Source organism: Marmota marmota, unplaced genomic scaffold (genome assembly GCF_001458135.2).
Source record: "Marmota marmota marmota unplaced genomic scaffold, marMar, whole genome shotgun sequence".
NCBI lineage: Eukaryota > Metazoa > Chordata > Mammalia > Rodentia > Sciuridae > Marmota > Marmota marmota.
Genome location: NW_026000057.1, coordinates 12,250,302 through 12,269,821, shown reverse-complemented (window position 1 = coordinate 12,269,821; position 19,520 = coordinate 12,250,302). Strand labels below are relative to the sequence as shown.

General features: G+C 30.6%; 1 protein-coding gene across 1 annotated transcript in view; it reads right to left on the bottom strand.

Moving 5' to 3' along the window:
• Nucleotides 1-485: 485 nt before the first annotated feature.
• Nucleotides 486-19,520, bottom strand: part of Rbm46 (RNA binding motif protein 46) — a 34,080-nt gene continuing 15,045 nt past the window's right edge. The window contains exon 4 of the mRNA XM_015484502.2: nt 486-1,300. Within this exon, the coding sequence (XP_015339988.1) occupies nt 1,101-1,300 (200 nt within the window). The 3' untranslated portion in view covers nt 486-1,100. The remainder of the gene's footprint in view (nt 1,301-19,520) is intronic.

The window sequence follows — 19,520 nt, the reverse complement described above, 5'->3', positions numbered from 1 at the left end:
AAAAAAAAAAAAAAAAAAAAAAAAAAAAAAAAAAAAAGAAAATGTCATTATAAATCATTATGAATGTACATTACTAAACCAATGAATAGTCAAAATGATCTGAATTCACTGAATTATTTTTAAGTAAATGGGAGAAACTTCAGTGAGTCTAAACAATACTTCTATTGCCCCTAAAAATGTTTTTGTTACTGTATCACAAAGCTAACAATTTTCTCCCTATATAATATTCCATGATTTGGTTTCATAAAGACACTGCACCAATGATCCTATAACTATATATAACCAAGTAAGGAAAACTGTTCTCCAAGATCACAATGATTGTGAGACCTAATTTTTGTGTATGTGCATTCTAATTAAAATAAAACACATGTATGAGAAGCATCACATATTTAATGTCAAAGTTTGAATTCAAGTACAAAAATTAAACAACATGATTTCAACATTAAAAAACCATAACACTTCTTATTCAAACAATACAGCGAATATCAAAAACACAAATGAAGCATAACTATAAAAACCTTAAATATATTAACAGCAAAATTACAATTTTTGTAACAAATAATTATTAACTAAACTATTTAGTTATTTTCAAGGACCACAATGTTAGATTGCTTTTTCTTTAGTACTGCATAAAATTTGCATATTAATCTTTTTGCCTCATCATTTCTTTCTACATAATAGCTAGATGCTTCTGGTTATATAAGTGTTCCAATTTCCAATACAGATAGAGATCCTTGGTCATCAATCTAGTATAACCATTGTCTTCAAGTGGTTTACATTTGTGAAATGCTATACTGCAAAGTTATACAAAAAAAAATTAACAAATTACTGGGATCTATTACCCACTTAGGAATTAAGAAAATCTCAAAAGTTTAAAAAGAATAGTAGCTTGTTAAACCACTGAATAACTTTTTAAACTTTCCATTTTTATAAATTTTGCAACTCTATGTTATTCTTTGAATTATAGCAGATGTTTATTATGTTGGCATAAACATATCATTTTTGAAGCCAAATGTGCAAACCCGATTCTAAAATAAAACAATATTTTAATTTGCATGCTTTTCACAAGAAATTTTCATACTAATGTTTACAGACTTTCTTCAGAAGAATGAGGCCTGATTGGAGATATATAGTCGTTGTCCAACATGGCTGCCATTAGCAAGAGATATTGTTGGTGACAAGGGATAACTTGGATAAGAATAAGGCCTTGAAGTATAAGGAAGCACGCTGGGAGTCCCAGAAGAGAGGGTAGCACTAACAGGGGAAAGACTATTTATTGAGCTGCGACGGAAATTGTAGTCTGTAAATAAATACATGAACAATTATGCTGCACATCTTTATGGACACAAATTTAATTCAAAGAGATAAAGCATTAAAATTATAATCACATTTTAACATAATGTTCTAACATTTTAAAATCCTGATGATACTGTACTGGAGGTAAATATTATTTCCATATTCACTGCAATTCAAGTCCTTAGTTTTATCAAGTCAGTATTAATGTTGCCTTCACTGACACAGCGCATTTCAGAGATCTTACTAGAATGTACTCCTTGTCTTTATTTATATAATTTTTTTAACATAGAAAAAGAGAACCTCTGATTTCTCTTCTCCTGTTCTGACACTAAGGGGCAGTTCATGAAGAAAAGATAAAAAAACAGAAAATTCATAGTTGCTTTTTTTGAAACTGTATTAGGCATCAAACCAGTAGAAACATTTACCTCTGGATTTCAGAAACATTTGGTAGAAACTAACTGTCCAATATTTCATTATTTAAATGCTAATATAAACATTTATAAACACAACATACCAATTTAACATTAGAGTCCTACTGGTACCACAAAATAGTAAAATGAATCATGTTGATAAAATAAACTTTTAAGAAACCATTATCAACTTATAGTATAGAAAAATATCCAAAAATTAACCCAAATTATTTAAAATACAATTATATTTGAAATATTACTGTTCCACAATAAATATCCATCTTATGCACCAATAATTTCCTGCTTCATTAATTGTAATAATTATGTGTGTAAACTAAAGACCAAATTTTCAAATCCTGTAGTTTCCAAAAACTCAACTATGTTCTTTAGTGTAGATAGATAAGCCAAAGTGTGACAATGACTATTTATAAAAGTTATCATGTTTCTAGAAATAGAAAAAAAGGAATTAGGTCATCTAAAATGTAAAGTTTTTCTTTTCTATAATACTATCGTGGTACTATAAATGAGGCCTAAAACACATGAGCATTAACTTAATGTTGTCGGGGACTTAATGTTTAGCCAACAGGAATGAGATCAACTGCAGAAGAATAAGCTCAAGCAACATCAGAAAGGACCTAGTTAAGAAAAAATGGAAAAAATAAAAATCAGTTAAATACAGGTTTAACTTCTAGCATTGTAAAACTCAAAATACTTTCATAACCTTTTAAATTTTATAAAAAGATCAATAAGCAGCTTGAGAAAAACATGAATACATATAACATATACAGTTCAAAATATTTTCAGTATTTTGAAACTGGATAAGGAATTACTTTGTTTCATCACCCTCTGAAGTAGCATGACTCCAGGTTTCAAATATTTTTTTTTCTTTTTTTAAAAAGAATTCACTATGCAGGAGTGTTTAAAATACTGAAACAATGTTCCTATATTATAACTGCATTTTTGAAAAGTACTAAATCAGTCAGTTCCTTACTAGCCACATACTATGATGCACCTAGCTCTTTAAATTTTACCAATGAGGTTATCTACAACATAAATCAAAAGAGAAGACTTCTGCAGATAGGGAAATGTAGTTTTCAAAGACAAAACAACTTTTGTTTTAGGTTTACATCTATTCAAGAGGTAGGTATTGCAGCCTATTCATGAAATATGCACACAGAGATATTTTCAGAAGACTTCAAAAAGAAGCTAAACAAATAGCTGGCTACTAGCACAATGCTCATTAGCATATCTGCATTTGACAGTCTGCTACTGTAAATCTTTAACTTAAACACTAATCAACTGGTGTATTCCCATATTTTTAGGGAAACTAAATTAAATATAAAATTATATGTTGATTCTCATGTATTAATTCATATAGAATAAGTGAAGAAGCTAAACACCAAAAAATAAATAAATAACCCAATCAATAAATGGGACAAAGACCTAAACAGACACTTCTCAGAAGAGGATATACAATCAATCAACAAATATAACAAAAAAAAGTTCATCATCTCTAGCAATTGGAGAAATGCAAATCAAAACTATTCTAAGATATCATCTCATTCCAGTCAAAATGGCAGCTATTATGAAGACAAACAACAATAAATGTTGGCGAGGATGTGGGGAAAAGGGGACACTCTATACATTGCTGGTGGGACTGCAAACTGGTGCAGCCAATATGGAAAGCAGTATGGAGATTTCTTGTAAATCTGGGAATGGAACCACCATTTGACCCAGCTATCTCTCTCCTCAGTATATACCCAAAGGATTTAAAAACAGCATACTACAGGCACACAGCCACATCAATGTTTATAGCAGGACAATTCACAATAGTTAAACTGTGGAACCAACCTAGATGCCCTTCACTCATGGATAAAAAAAAATGTGGCATATATACACAATGGAATTTTACTCAGCAATAAGAGAGAATAAAATTATGGCATTTGCAGGGATAAGGAGGGGGAGCATGGGAGGAATAGACAAACTCTAGATAGGGCAGAGGGGTCTTGGAAGGGGAAAGGAGGCGGCAGGGAGTTAGCAAGGATGGTGGAATGTAATGGACATCATTATCCAAAAAAATACATGTATGAAGACATGAATTGATGTGAATATACTTTACATACAACCAGAGATATGAAAAATTGAGCTCTATATGTGTAACAAGAACTGTAATGCATTCCACTGTCATTTATTTTTTAAAAAAAATCAATAAAAAATGCCAACTTGATTTTTAAAAAAAGAATAAGTTGAGAAAAAAACTTCCCCTCCAAATCCTACAAAAATTAGGCAACAAAAAAGTTGGATAAAGTTTTATAAGCACATCAAAAATAAATTTTACTCCTAAAACCACTAAGAATCTAAATATATTCAGGAAAAACATCTGGGTGATCAGAAAATAAAATACATATCAAATAAGATAATGGACGAAATATAAACTCAAAATACTTAACTAGTGGCCTAAACCTAGAAGTAGAATCACATTTTATTTAGCTCTAACATATAATTTGCACATTACAGAAAACAGCAGAAAATCCCTTTAATGTTTATGGAAAAATTAATGTGAGTTAAAATTCCTAGCACATATTTGCCCACCCTGGTTTTTCTTCCCAGTTAACATCCTTAACTTTTCCCACTGTTTCTGCCTCAGAAAGGGATCTGTATTCCCTTTGCCCCTTCTTAAGGAATGACACAGAGCCAACTTCAGAATTTAACTTATACTTCATATTATTCAACTGTCTTAATGCTTCAAACTGAGGTACAACTGGCACAAAATAAGATGCATAAACCTTATATGTTCATTTCAATGAGTTTTGATAACTGTATAAATCATGTAATCCAAGCCCCCCAAAAATTATAAAACATATCCATCAATCCAGAAGTTTCCTGTGCCCCTCTTCAGTCAAGAGCCTTTCTGTCGGAAGCAACCACTTTCTGATTTCTATCATCATAGATTAGCTTTATTGGTTTTGGATTTTATTAATTTTAAAGTTTTTTATCCTAGCTTTTTTCAATATAATCTCTAACATTCATTCATGTCATATAGTAATTTGCTTTCTTTTGTTATTATTCCATTGTATTAATATATAACAATTTCTTTGTTCACCTATTGATAGAATACTTGAGTTGTTTTTATTGATAGAATACTTGAGTTGTTTTTGAGTATTATGAATAAAGCTGCTATGAACCCTTCTTATACAAATATTTCATAGATATATGTTTTCATTTCTTTTTATGAATATATGTTTTGGGTAAATAACTGGGAATGGGACTGCTGGGTCACATAAAAGAGAATGTTTTAAGAATTGTCCACTGTGCCCATTTTATATACACACTAGCAAAATGTAAGACCTCTACTTAATTACTCCATATCCTAACATTTGGCATTGCCAGCATTTTTAATTATAGTCATTCTAGTGCATGTGAAATTTTATCTCATTGTAATTTTAATTTTGATTTCCCTTATGACTAGTAATGTGGCTATTGAGCACTTGGACATCTTTGGTAAAGTTATCTGCTCAAGCCTTTTGCTCAATTTTATTGGCTTTGTCTTTTTATTGATGATACTAATCAAATTCTTTGATCCTAAATAACAGACCAGAAATAGGTTCAGATAGTAGAAGTCTCTAAGTCAAATGACTCTTCCATATGAATGACAAGACACAGAAGATGACTGAGTAAGTGATTGATTTATATTCCCATAGCTGAATGGAGAAAGAGTAAGTTTAAGATCAGGCATCCTGATTCCTAGGAAGTATTACTTCCATTTGATCAAGCTTTTTCACTTGGGCAATATTCTTAAACAGGATTTTCAAAAGAAAGTATTTTAGATTATTATAGGCAGGAGAACAGAAGTAAAGCAGATAGTGCTACTCTAATTAGATTTTACTTGCACCTACCTACCCATTTCCACACCTCCCATTTCAACCCATGAAGCGCCTGCATTTCCTTGTTTTATATGCTAAATTTGTGTAATATTTCATTTGAAGAAAAGATGTAAGAACAACTGCTCTAATATTATGTTAGAGATGGTATTGTAATCAAATTTTCTACGATTTCATATTTATATTCAGAATTAATACAAATACTTTCAAAGAACAACTCTGATGTACATAAAGACTAAACAAGCCAAGCTCAGAAAGTCAACTGTCATATGTTTTTTTCTCATATGTGGAAGCTAAAGAGGAATAAGTAAAAGAAAGATGTGGGGCAGGGGGGTCTCATAAAAATCTGAGGCAGATCAGAACTGGAGTAGAAAATAGGGAAGGGGGAGGAAGAAGAGGGAAAGGGAAATATACAGAGGATTGACACTGACCAAATTATTGTTATATCCTATGCATATATGAATATGTAATAATGAATCCCACCTTTATATAGAATTACAATGCACCAATAAAAATATGTGGGAAAAGAATAACAACATATAGGCTTAACCTTAAGTTCCAATTCAATTCCAGCAGTAATGGCTCATAAGAACCCTGGATTCAGAGCTTCAGTTGATGAATGTGGAATGAACAGGAAATCAGCCACAAGTGACACAGGACAAGTGTAGAGACTGGCAGTACATTAACACATAACTGTTTATGTAGTTACTACAATTTGGTCTATTGTATTCTCTGTCCAGCACGAAGACCATCTGGTAGTGAGTATCACCAATGTGTTTCTCAGTGAAAATATAAGGAACAGACATGCTAATTTATTCAATGTTTCTCATTTTATATCTAATTCCATACTGCATGTTTGGACCAAAGCATTATTTCTGGAGCTGCTTCTCTGTATTAAAAATGAGGAAACCCCTTAATAAAAACTTGAACATGAGGGCTGGGGTTGTAGCTCAGTGTAGCTAGCATGTGTGAGGCACTGGGTTCAATTCTCAGCACCACATATAATAAAAAATAAACAAAAGGTACAGTGACAACTAAAAAAGTATTTTAAAAACGAACAAAAAAACCTTAAACATGAATTCAAAGGGTCCTCTCATATTAATTTTGGCTATCTTCATCTTTTATTTCTAACTACACTTCAGACTAATTTTCCATTAAAAAGTATATTTCTTTTTTTAATATTTATTTTTTAGTTTTAGATGGACACAACATCTTATTTTATTTTTATGTGGTGCTAAGAATCGAACCCAGTGCCTCACGCACGCTAGGCGAGCGCGTCCACTTGAACCACATCCTCAGCCCTATATTCCTTAATTGGTTTCTTTCTTCTTCCTGTTTATCTACCTTAGTGCTACCACCACATCCACCCTCTTTTGGATGCACCATCAGTATACAATTCAGCAACTGTCAATATATTCACAAAGTTTGTACAACTACCACCATTCTAATTCCAGAACATTTTTATCATCCTAAACAGAAACTCAGTACCCATTAGCAGTCAGTCCCCATTCCCTCTTTTTGAGCAAACACTAATTTATACATATAAATTTGCCTATTCTGGACTTTTCACATAAATTCATGTGAAAGCATACAACTTCCGTAGTCTCTGGAAATAGCCTCTTAGAATAATGTTTTCAAGGTTCATCCATATTATAAGATGTTAGCAGTATTTCATTCCCTTTTATGGTTGAATAATATTCCATTGTATGGATAGACCACATTTAATTTATCCTTTCATTATTTGATAGATATTTATGTTGTTTCTACCTTTGGGCTATTAAAAATAATGCTATTAAGGAGTAGTATGTATAAATTTCTGTGTGGATTTGTTTTCAATTCTCTTGAGTAAATACATAGGCACAGAACTGCTAAGTTGTATTGATAAATCTGTCTCAATTTTTTAAGAACTACCAAATTTTTCCAATGTGGCTAAACCATTTTGCACTCTTACCAGCATGTATGAGGATGACTGTAATAACTATGTACACATATTAAAGACCAAAATTTCAAATCCTATATTTTCCAAAAACTCAACTACGTTCTTTTGTCTATGAAATACATTTCTCAGGCCTTTAATACATATATTAAACATTTCTTTTAAATTTCTGTGGCTCTCTATTGAAATTTTAAAAAACTTCCTCATTTTACCATTTTATAATTTCAATTTCTAACATTCAATAATCATAACTGAATAACTTTCTTTAACTGAAATACTAAATATTGTGGAAAAAATACAGAGATAAAAAATTCTATATTGGAATACAAATCACATTTTAAAAAATATTTTGTATTTCCCATTCTAGTATAGAAAACAAAGAGCTAACCATAAAGCACAGAAAAAAATTTCTCCAGGCTGCTGATTTTTAAGCATTTTATAACCTGTAAGATTTTGAAAATCATGAATTAGAAAATTTTAAGTATACTTTTGGCTGGGAAATATATATACCAAATTTACTGGCATTTAAAAAATCTCATTTGCCCTATTACAATCAACTTTTTTTTATTTGCTCTCTACTTAATGTTCCCTATCAGGCTACTAACAGCAAAAGGCAAGTAGCAGACTTGAAGGGACCAATAAATTTTTCTAAGACTAGACTCACAGAGTAGCTTATGAATTTCTGTTTTAAGATGATTTTAAAAGTGACTGAATAGTGTAATCTTAGTAATAAATGGCTGAAGAGGAAAAAAGTTAACCATACATAACTGCTTCCTTATAAAGTTCTGCTTAGTTCTCTATTACTTTTCAAATTGTTTTAGTGGGAAAAAAATCATTGGCTTTTGTTTTTAAACCAAAATTATTTTTTCAATTTACAGTATATTCAAAAGTAATGATTTCAGCTTTAAAATCTTCCTGTGAAATTTTGCCAGTGTGTAACAACTAGCATAAACACACATATTTGTCAGATATTGTACCTTTATTTTAAGAATTACAACTATTTTATTCTAAGTTATCTAAGGATTAAAATTTAAATCTTTAAAAGCAAGAGTGTGAAATTCTAAAAAATGCAAACTAAGTGGTTGACAAGAAAAGAAGGAAGAACAGAATACAAATGGGCATGCAGTACCTTTTAAGGAAGATGGAAATGTTTATTTTATTGATTATATTATCATTTTACAGACATATATACATTAATCAAAAAGAACCAAAGTCTATACTGCAATTAGGTACATTTTATTGTATTTCAATTAAACCTCAATAAAGTTACAAACACACAAAGAAACAAAACCCAAAGTATTTTGGGTTAGTTTCACTGTTTCCAAATTACATCTCATACAATTCAAGAATAAGCATCCCTAAAAGAAAAATCCCTCAGCAAAATCATCTTCGGAAAAGTTTAAGAGAAAAAAAAAACTTGAAAAAAGAAAAGGTTTCTACCTTAATTATTTAATATGATAATACTCATGATAATTTTCCAAGGGGCATATGTAGTATAGCTTTCCCCAAACTTCTTTGACCTTACAGTTATTTCACTGAACAACCTGGAAAATCAACATGGGAAGAACTCTAATGGGGACTAATGTATAATGAGAAAACATTGAAAATAAAACTGAAAAATTCTTCAAATATGTTAAAACATAGCAATTACAAACTCAAATCACTCTATAGAGGTCAAGACTTGACACCTCAACAACAACAAGAATCAAAGAGGGCCAAATATGAAACAAAAAATGACTATTTCTATTGAAACTAAGTCTAATTGCTTTCCTTTCAAAGAACTAAAGACACCAAACAAATCATGTCTAGAGTTTCAAGTTTGATACCTTTGTTCTGAGATAATTAAGGCAAACTCCTTTTAATGTTAGTTTCTAAACATATAGAAAGAGAATAGTACAAGCAGCTTAGGAGAGGAAAAATTATGACTTGCGCAATGGCAATCTAGGCTTTAAAACTCAGAACAAATTGTGACTCACTAAATAAATTATGGGCACAAATGAGGAGAAGATAGAAAGCCTTAGAAACTTTTCAAGTTTCATTTCTGTCAGCAAAATCAGTCCTCATAAATCAAAATTTAAACTATAAAAAGTTGTAAAGAAAGTAGTTCTGAGACCAGTATCATATATTTGAATTTTGAGCTAAAATTTAATATTTATAAAAATAAAGTTACAAGTCTCAAAAATAATAATATATTTCTTTTTGTAGTATATATCTCTATATTATATTAATTATAATAATTAATAGTTAATGAGGACTTAATAAGTGCCAAAATAACCATACTAGATCAGTATAAACTAAATCCTTACATAGATTCATAAATACTCTTTCTCAACCCCTTTGACAATGAGAAAATGGAAGTACAAAAAGGAGAATTAACTTACACAAGCACACAGAAACAGCACATGCATTGTTTACCAGGATAATGTTTTCTTTGCCTCTACATATATAAAGGAGTCTCAACAGTAATAATCCTCACTCAAACCACTAATTACCTTTAACTTCCTACTGCAGTTTACCTTTCCCAGTAGCTTGGTGAATTCTAATAAATATTAATTTTATTATAAATTGATCTAAATAAGATTTTGGCTTGATAAGATTGAAAAATATTAAGACTCCCATTTTCTGACAATTTTGAGAAATACTAGATAATATATAAAATATAACATATAAAAATATAACAGGCTCACTCCATCTCTAATTTACAATAATGTTTACGATCTCAGTGGTTTAGTGTACATAACAAGTTCAAAGTTTTGAAAATAAAAGTTTAACTTTAAAATTTTGATTAATAAACCAGCAAGTAACAGAACTAGAAAAAACAAAACAGCCCACAAGGTTTTATTAGACAATTCTGAATATTTCTTATATCCCAAAGAACAACTTAAAACTGATTTTCTGAAAACTAGATATATCATAATACTCCTAAGAGACTTTCTCTTACCTGTTTATTTTCTCCATATTCTTCTACACAGGTCCAGGCTGAAGAGATTGTATTCCCTGTCTGTAAGCAGTGGAGACAGAAAAGAATTGTCTTTAGAGTGATGTTATCCCTATCTTGGAAGTGCATGGAATCCTTGATAGCTTTAGTTAAAAACTTTTGATCATTATATAAGAAAATAAATTTAGAGAAAAAGAAACAAGTGGCAAATAGTTATAACTTCTGAAGTTTTGTAAAGATGAGCAGAGAATACTATTTTTATATCTAAATGAAAATTACAGCTAATATATAAAAATATATTTATCTTTCTAAGTGAATTAAGTTCTTACTAGAACTTAATTTCTTGGACTTTCCAAGAAATACTACTCTATTCAGGTAAAGAAAGGATTTTAAAAATAAATGAGATTACCTAATTTATAAGAGCCAAAGAATCTAAGAAAATTTACTTTAAAACCTAAGTTAACCATATATAGCACACTGTGGGCATCCATCTATTTTAGTGGTTATTTCTTTTTTATATTCCTTAAAGCTTTCTGTCAAGGATATACATCAAATTACATGCTAAAAAACACTGTTCATAAGTTATTAAGAATACAAACAATAAGTGTTGGCGAGGACGTGGGGGAAAAGGCACACTCATACATTGCTGGTGGGACTGCAAATTGGTGCAACAAATCTGGAAAGCAGTATGGAGACTCCTCAGAATACTTGAAATGGAACAACCATTTGACTCCTCGGTTGATATCTAAAGGACTTAAAATCAGCATACTATAGTAACACAGCCACATCAATGTTTATAGCAGCTCAATTTGCAATAGCTAAACTATGGAGCCAACCTAAATGCCCTTCAGTAGATGAATGGATAAAGAAATTGTGGTATATATACACAATGGAATGCTACTCAGTATTAAGAGAGAATAAAATTATGGCATTTGCAGGTAAATGGATGGAGTTGGAGGATATCATGGTAAGCGAACTAAGCCAATCCCCAAAATCCAAAGGCTGAATGTTCTAATAAGTGGATACTGATCCATAATGGGAGCAGGACATGGAAAAAATGGAGGAACAGTGATTGGGCAAAGGGGAGGGAGGCAAGGGGGCATGGCGAAAGAAAGATGTTGGAATGAGATGGACATTATTACTCTAGGTACATGTGTGACTGCATATATGGTGTGATGATACATTGTTTATAACCAAAGAAATGAAAAGATGTGCTGCAATTGTGTACGATGAATCAAAATGCATTCTGCTGTCATATATACCTAATTAGAATAAATAAATAAATTTTAAAAAATAATGTGCATGCATAAACATAAACAAGTGAAAATGTTTGAAGTTCTACAAAAACTTGTAGATTTTAAGGAACCATTTAAAGATTATAATCAGCACAAAAAAAATTAACAATATCTTGTTTTCATACAATGAACTAGATTACATTAATAAACTTTGTTTTTAATCATTAAAAACAGCATCTGTTTGAAAGCAAGCCTGTGACAATTTACAGGGTCATGACTTAGACAAGAAGGGTGCCGTACTTTTTCCCTTCAAGGGTTGGCCAAGTCCTAAGAGGGAGATTAAAAGCAAAAGAAGGTGACAAAAGACAAGTTTTTAAGGCTAGGATGACAAAAAAAGAGCTAAAGAGCTATGATGAGGCATGATTAGAACCCAGAGTATAAAACTAAGTCAGAAGCTGTCCCACTTTAACATACTAAATTCAACTTTGTATCTTCTTAATTCCTGCCTAGAATATAGGATTGTCAGTCTTAAGCCAAAATAAATGCTTTCTGAATAAAGATAACATTAGGTTCACCTTCAAATCATCTCTATAATTTTTCACATGCAGTATCTGGCATTCAATAAAAAAAAATGATCAAGTATATCAGGAAAGAAAACCTGCACTAAACACAGCTGTCACCGGTAAAAGACCTCCAAGGTGTATAGATAACAAAGTTTTATAACTAATTATTAAAAGAATTGTGCCTAGGGGTGGGGGCTTTGGCTCAGTAGTAGAGTGCTCAAGTAGCATGTGTGAGGCACTGGGTTTGATCCTCAGCACCACATAAAAATAAACACATAAATATTGTGTCCATCTACAACTAAAAAAATATTTAAAAAAAACTGTGCCTAATATACTCAGGGAATAAAAGACTAAAAATTTTGGAAGACAATGAAAATCATAAAGAGTTGAATGAAATCATAGAACTGAAAAACAAATCCAAATAAATGGTTTTGTCAGCATGTTAGACACAGATGAAAAACATAATTCATGAACCAAATGACATATAAGAAGACAGACTAAATTATACAAAAGAATAGAAAATATAGAATGAATATAATCCATTATGTGGGACAGAGTAAGAAGGTCTAACATATGCATAACTGGGATACTGTAAAGAAAGAAAAAAGGAAATGGGACAAAAGCAATATTTGAAAACAGAAAAAATTTACCTTTCTAAAACAAACAAAAAAAGGACTGCTAACCTAGCAAAAATATCCTTTCAATCAAAAAATACAACCAGACAACCAAAAACTAAGATAATTTATCATCAGCATCTCCATTTAAAAGGAAATATGGGCACATGTTCTTGAGGCAAAGTAAATAAACCATTCTGGTAAAAGCTTGGAGACATAGAAAGAAATGAAGGGCAAAGGAAATAATAAATGCGTAAATAAATATAAACATATATTAAGTCTAAAAACTACTATAAATTAGTTATTGTGGGGTTTAAAATACGTAAGGGATAAACTACATAAAAATATCAATTAAAATATTTAAATTGGAAGAAAAAATGAAAAGAACTAAAGTTCCTTGTATTGTTTAGACTATAAGAAAAGTACTAACATTAAACTTAAATAAGTTAAGAATGCATGTTGTGGGGTTGAGGTTGTAGTGAGGCATTGAGTTCAACCCTCACAGCACCACATAAAAACAAATAAAATAAAAGTATTGCATCCATCTACAACTAAAAAAAAAGTTCTTTAAAGAATGAATGTTGTAATTTACAGAGTAATCACTAAAAGAACAGTCCAGGTAGAATTAGTATTACTAAAGAAAAGAATGCAAAGAGACAATATGAAAAAATATAAACAAATGGCAAGATGAGAGACTTAATCCCAAACACATCAACAAATACATTAAATGCAAGATGACCAAATACTGCAAGGACAGACTTTGAACAAACAACAACAAAAAATCCTAACCACATATTGGGGGCATCTCAATGCTAAGAAACAGGAAATCTGAAAAAATGGGAAAATATATAATATACAAACTTTCACCAAAAAACGTTATTACAATATCAGAGAAAGTAGCCCTTAAGGAAGAAATGCATTACAGAGACAGTGTGACACAAAATATGATAAAGGGTTCACTTCACCAAAAATAAAATAAAATTCTAAATTTCTATGTACCTAACACATAACCTCAAAATATATAAAGCAAAAATTGACAGAACTTAAAGAGAGAAAAATAAGTCTATATTTACAATGGGTGATTTCATAACCCTCTCTAAAGAAAAGGAATGGGGTTTTTTTTGTTTGTTTTTTGGGGTTTTTTGGTGGTGCTGGGGATTGAACCCACGGCCTTGTGCATAAGAGGCAAGCACTCTAACAACTGAGCTATATCTCCAGCACTAAGAATGATTTATTTTGTAAAACTATGAAAAAGAAATTTGGACTAACAAACTTCACCTAAATAGTATATGTAGTGGTTATAGTTGAAAGTTATGTTGAAATCTAAACACACAGTACCTCAGAATGTAACCCTCCTCTTTGGAAATAAGTACACTATAGATGTAATTAATTTAAATGAGGTCACACAGAAGTGGGGTACACCCTTAATCTAATGTGAATGATAGATAAGAGTAGAGAAAGAAGAGAATTCCATGTGCAGACACAAAGACACAAAGAGGAAAGAGCCATATTATTACAAAGACGGAGACCAGAATGATTCATGAATAGACAAAGGGAATTCAAGGACTGCTGGCAAATACTACAAGCTCTCCTGTAGGCTTCAGAAGGAACATGATCATTGAACACCTTGATTTATGATTTGTAGCCTCCAGAACATGGGAAAATTAATTTCTGTTGTTTATAAACCATTCAGTTTGTGGTAATTTGCCCCAGCAGCCATGAGGAAATTGATAACACTGCAATCACCAGTTGCAAACACATTTTTTAAATAAATGAAACAATACAGAATATACCTTCTAATTATTGCAAAATGAGTACCAAAATTATGACTACAACAGTTTTCATATGTAGAAATTAATACCCATGGGTCAAGAAAAAAATCAAAACAAAATATTTTAAAATGCTGACAAAAATGAGACATATAAAACAGTTATAGAAATACTTTTTACCATACTTAAGAGGAAAATTTACAGCCTTTAAATGCACATAGTATGATTTTTTAAAAGGCTAAAAATGTTAAACTTGGACGGCTCCTTAAGCAATATGTATATAAAATCAAAGGAGATATAATATCAGACATACACAAACTCTTCCAGAGTTAAAGAGAAAAAATTTCTGAACTATTTTTATGAGGAAACTATGGGCCAATCTCACTTATGAACATAGATAATAAAAATTCTAAAGACAATATAAAAAATAAAATTTAGAAAATATAAAAGAGATAATGCACTATGACCGAAGTTGGTTTATTCCTAAGTACGAAGTACAAAGTTGAACATTCAGGTATCAATGCAATTTGCTACATTTGGGGTTGTGACTCAGTGGTAGAGTGCTTGTCTGGCATGTGTGAGGCACTGGGCTCAATCCTGAGCACCACATATAAATAAATAAATAAAATAAAGGTTTATCAACAACTAAAAATTAAAAAACCATAACAATAATGTTATAACAATCTAAATACATACAAAAATGTATGATAAAATTCTTCCTCCATTCGTGATAAAAAATAAAACCTGAGAACAGAAGGAAATATCTATTAAGTGATAAAAGGCTTCTATAAATAAAAGCAAACATCCTACCTTAATGAAGAAATATTTTAAAAGTTTATAAGGATGTCTGGACAGCAGTTCTAGCCAGTGCAAAAAGTATATGAACAGAAAAGAAGAAAAAACTCAACTGATGCAGCTGACACTACAGAGTCAAACCATTAGAATCAAATAAATAGTTTTATTTAATGTTAAAAAATAAATTATATTTATATAAAGTAGAAACAATCAGAAATCAAAAGTAAAAGAAGGTATCTTTTACAATGGCACTGAAAAATACTAGGAATAAAATAATGAAAAATGAAGAAAGATATTTATACAATAAACTACTGAATGTCTGAGAGAAATTTAAGAAAGCCTAAATAAATGGATCATGAATCATCTTCATTAATCACAGGGCCTGATACTGTTAAAATATTAGTAGTTTCCAAACCAATCTACAGAATTCAATTGCATTCAAAATTCCAGTAGGATTGCTTTTTATAAAGATGATTCTAAAATTCCTATTAAAATGGAAGAACTAAAAGCAGCTAAAATAAATGTGAAGGAAATTAAAGTAGGAAAACATTCCTTTCCAAATATCAAAACATTTCAAAAAATTTGCAATAAGATAATGGAACATTAATGTAAGGACTGGAGCAATACAATAGAGAATCCATAAGATATGTATGTACATATATGTATGTTGTGTGTATACAAATACACTTGGTTTATGCTAAAGTGGAACTGCAGAGCCATGGGGAAATGACAGTCTTCAATAAATAGAGCTAAGTAAGTGAACGTACATATTGGTGGGGGAAAGCTTTGACTTTTGCTTTACTTAAACCTTCACTAAATTTAGAAGATTTTTTAAAGTTTCTAAAAGATAATATAGGAGAATACTTCATGACCTTGAAGTAAATGAAGATTTCTTATGCAGGACACAAATGGCACTAAAGCATTAACAAATTAAGTCATATTAAAATTAAAATTTTGACAGAAATACCATGAAGACAGTAAAAAGAAAAAAAAAGTGAAAAAAAGTATTTGCAAAATATAATCACACAAAGAAGTTGTGATTCTTTGTGTATATTAAGAAAGGAAAAAACCCAGACAAAGCATTAGAATAATGGGACAAGAGACTTAAGATAACACAGTTCTTCAAAAAGAGAGTCTAATGCACTATAATCCCATTAGAAGATGTTCAATATTAGAAAACAGTTATATAAAATTATAATCTTAATGAGACAGCAATATATGGCAGCCAGAATGTCCACATCTAAAAATATATTGCTACCTAAGTATCAGCAAGAATAAACAACAACTACAACTCCCATATATTGCTGCAGAGGCGTAAATTAATCACTTCGGAAAACTGTTTGGCACTATATACTTAAGTTTTAAAAATAAAACCCCACCAAATGTACTGAAATGCAATAAAATGCATAAAAATAAACATAAAAACAAGAACCAAGAAAGTATAAGAATCTGCATAACCTCATTATTAAAATAGCCCCAAACTAAAGCACTTTGTATTTCCATCAACAGAAACAGCAAATAAATTATTTCATTTGAATGGAACAAAGAAACAACATGGATCACTCTTACAATGTTGAAAGAAGTCAGAAAAGTATATAAAAGGTTATGAAATTTCAAAAGTACACAGAATTAGTGAGAAAAATGGCTTCACTTGGGAAGGAGGTAGGCTAACATCTAGCAGGAAATACAAAAAGGCCTTCTTGGAGGGCGGTATTTTGTCTTCATCTGGGACTACTAGATACAGTCCTTTGTGGTAATTCATTGGCTGACACTTGTGATTTGTGCACTTCCTGTTTACACATAATGTTATAACTTAAGAAGTAAAAATGAGGGGTAAAAAAGGGGACTAAAACACCTGCCAGGGATACACAAGATGAAGAAGAGGATAATATATAATACAATAAAATGCAAAATCCCTGATTATTACATAGTTACTATCATAACAGAAAAATATACAAAAATAAAAACAATTTAAACTAATTTTAAAACTATGATAGTGACTTTTCAGTAGAGATATTAAATAGAAATACTCTTAAATATGGAACAGGTCTTTTCTTCATAATGTCTTCACTACCTACCACTTAGTTTTCCTGTTAATTTTTAATCTGAATGGTATCAAGTTTAACAGGGAACAATGCTGGAATTTAAATGATCAATTTATGATAACTAAACTTCATTAAGATTATAATTTTATATCTTATTTAGTAATATTGAGCATATAAGAAATGGTGAGAACTGTCAGAGCAAAGGCAAAACTATAAGCAGAGTCTCACTGTAGTGTCAAACATAAGGTTAGTACCAGTATGTTGGTACAATTTAATTAGCCATTTTACTAATGTCATTTATTTTTAAAATGTACCAATTTCTCATAATATATTGTGAGAAATTATTTCAAAAGGGATTGTTCAAACAATAAGGGTTTAATCAAGAGAATTAAAAAAAGAAAACTAGGGAAAGGCTTGTCAAAAAGTCCAGAATAAGAATAAATTATGCTTCACAAAGATCAGAAACAGGATCTTAACCTGCTTTCTATAAAATGGGAATCACTTTATGTATTATTTTTAGTTTTCTATTATGTAGGAGAAGGAGAAAAACAGAAAGATGAACTAGGTAAAAATTCCTAATTAGGATCTTAATTCATTAATTTCCATGAGATATAATAATATTGCAGATATGACTTTTATGAAAGTGTAACAAGAAATTTTAAGTCATTTAAAACTGTACAAACACATTCTGTATATTTGAAGATTTTACTGCTCTTTGATCAAAGGAAAAATCCATATAATTTTTAAAGTAATCGGTATAATAAATGAAAACGATTTTACAGACTCTCAGATATGTTACACATCTATTTATTCTCTTGAGGACAAAAAAATAATTGAATGTATAGGATTCCAGTGTATCCCAAATGAACCTGCCAGATTGGCATACTAAACTGAAAGGTACAATACTATCTTCTCAGTCCTGTACCTGGGTAGAAGAACACCCTGAAGAAATGCAATGCTAGTATAAACTTAAATTAAAAAGAAATAACATAAGCTATTGCCAAATACTTCCCATTTGTGAAGCATTAATATTACAGATGATAGTATTCCAACTATAAAACTGTGGATATGAATTTAAGAAAAATTATAAAACATATATAATATGATCCGTTACAGTCTACATTATATTTTATTGACACAGATAAAAACAAGTCTTCGTCTAATGCTTTAAAAACAACTACTACGGGCTGAGGATATAGCTCAATGGTAGAGCACTTGCCTCAGATGTGTGAGGACTTGTGCTTGATCCCCAGTACCACAAAAACAGAATATATAAACAAAAATAAAAACAACTACTACAATCATAATCTCTTATTCTATTTTATAAATATATACATACATATACAACGCATACTTGTCCAATATAAATTCCTTCATATACCTCAGTCTATGCTTCCAGAGTTTCTACCATTTTAAAACTTCCATTTCATGAGAATCTTGAAAATTATATATTAGTTAATTTCTACTTCCTTGATATAGATGTACATCTCATGCCATTAACCACCATTTTTAATTTAATTGTTCCTGCCAACTCCATAACTTACATCCTTTCCAATCCTTTCTTCTTTCTGCTCAAAGCACAGTCAAAATTTATTTTTCCTTCACCTCTATCTTTTAACCTTATAGCAAGCAGATCACTTTATCTAAAACTACTACTAAAGGAGTACTAAAGGACACAGTACTCACATATATAATGCAGGGCACAGCAACAACAAATTATATGTATACAAAGTCCCTTGGTTTTACAAATCTTGATGGATTAAAAATTGTGCTAAGGGCTGGGATTATGGCTCAATGGCAGAGTACTTGCTTAGCACATGTGACACACTGGTTTCAATCCTCAGCACCACATAAGAAACAAATAAAGATATAAAAAATTGTTCTAGTAAAGAACAACATAAAAAATACTAAACCATTGAGTAATATTATAAAGAACAAGTCATTTAGGATTACTCTTGTTTTCCCAAGAAAACAATATTCTAAGCAGAATGAAGAGCACCAAGAAGTGTCTGTAACTATCTATGAACAGAATATGTAC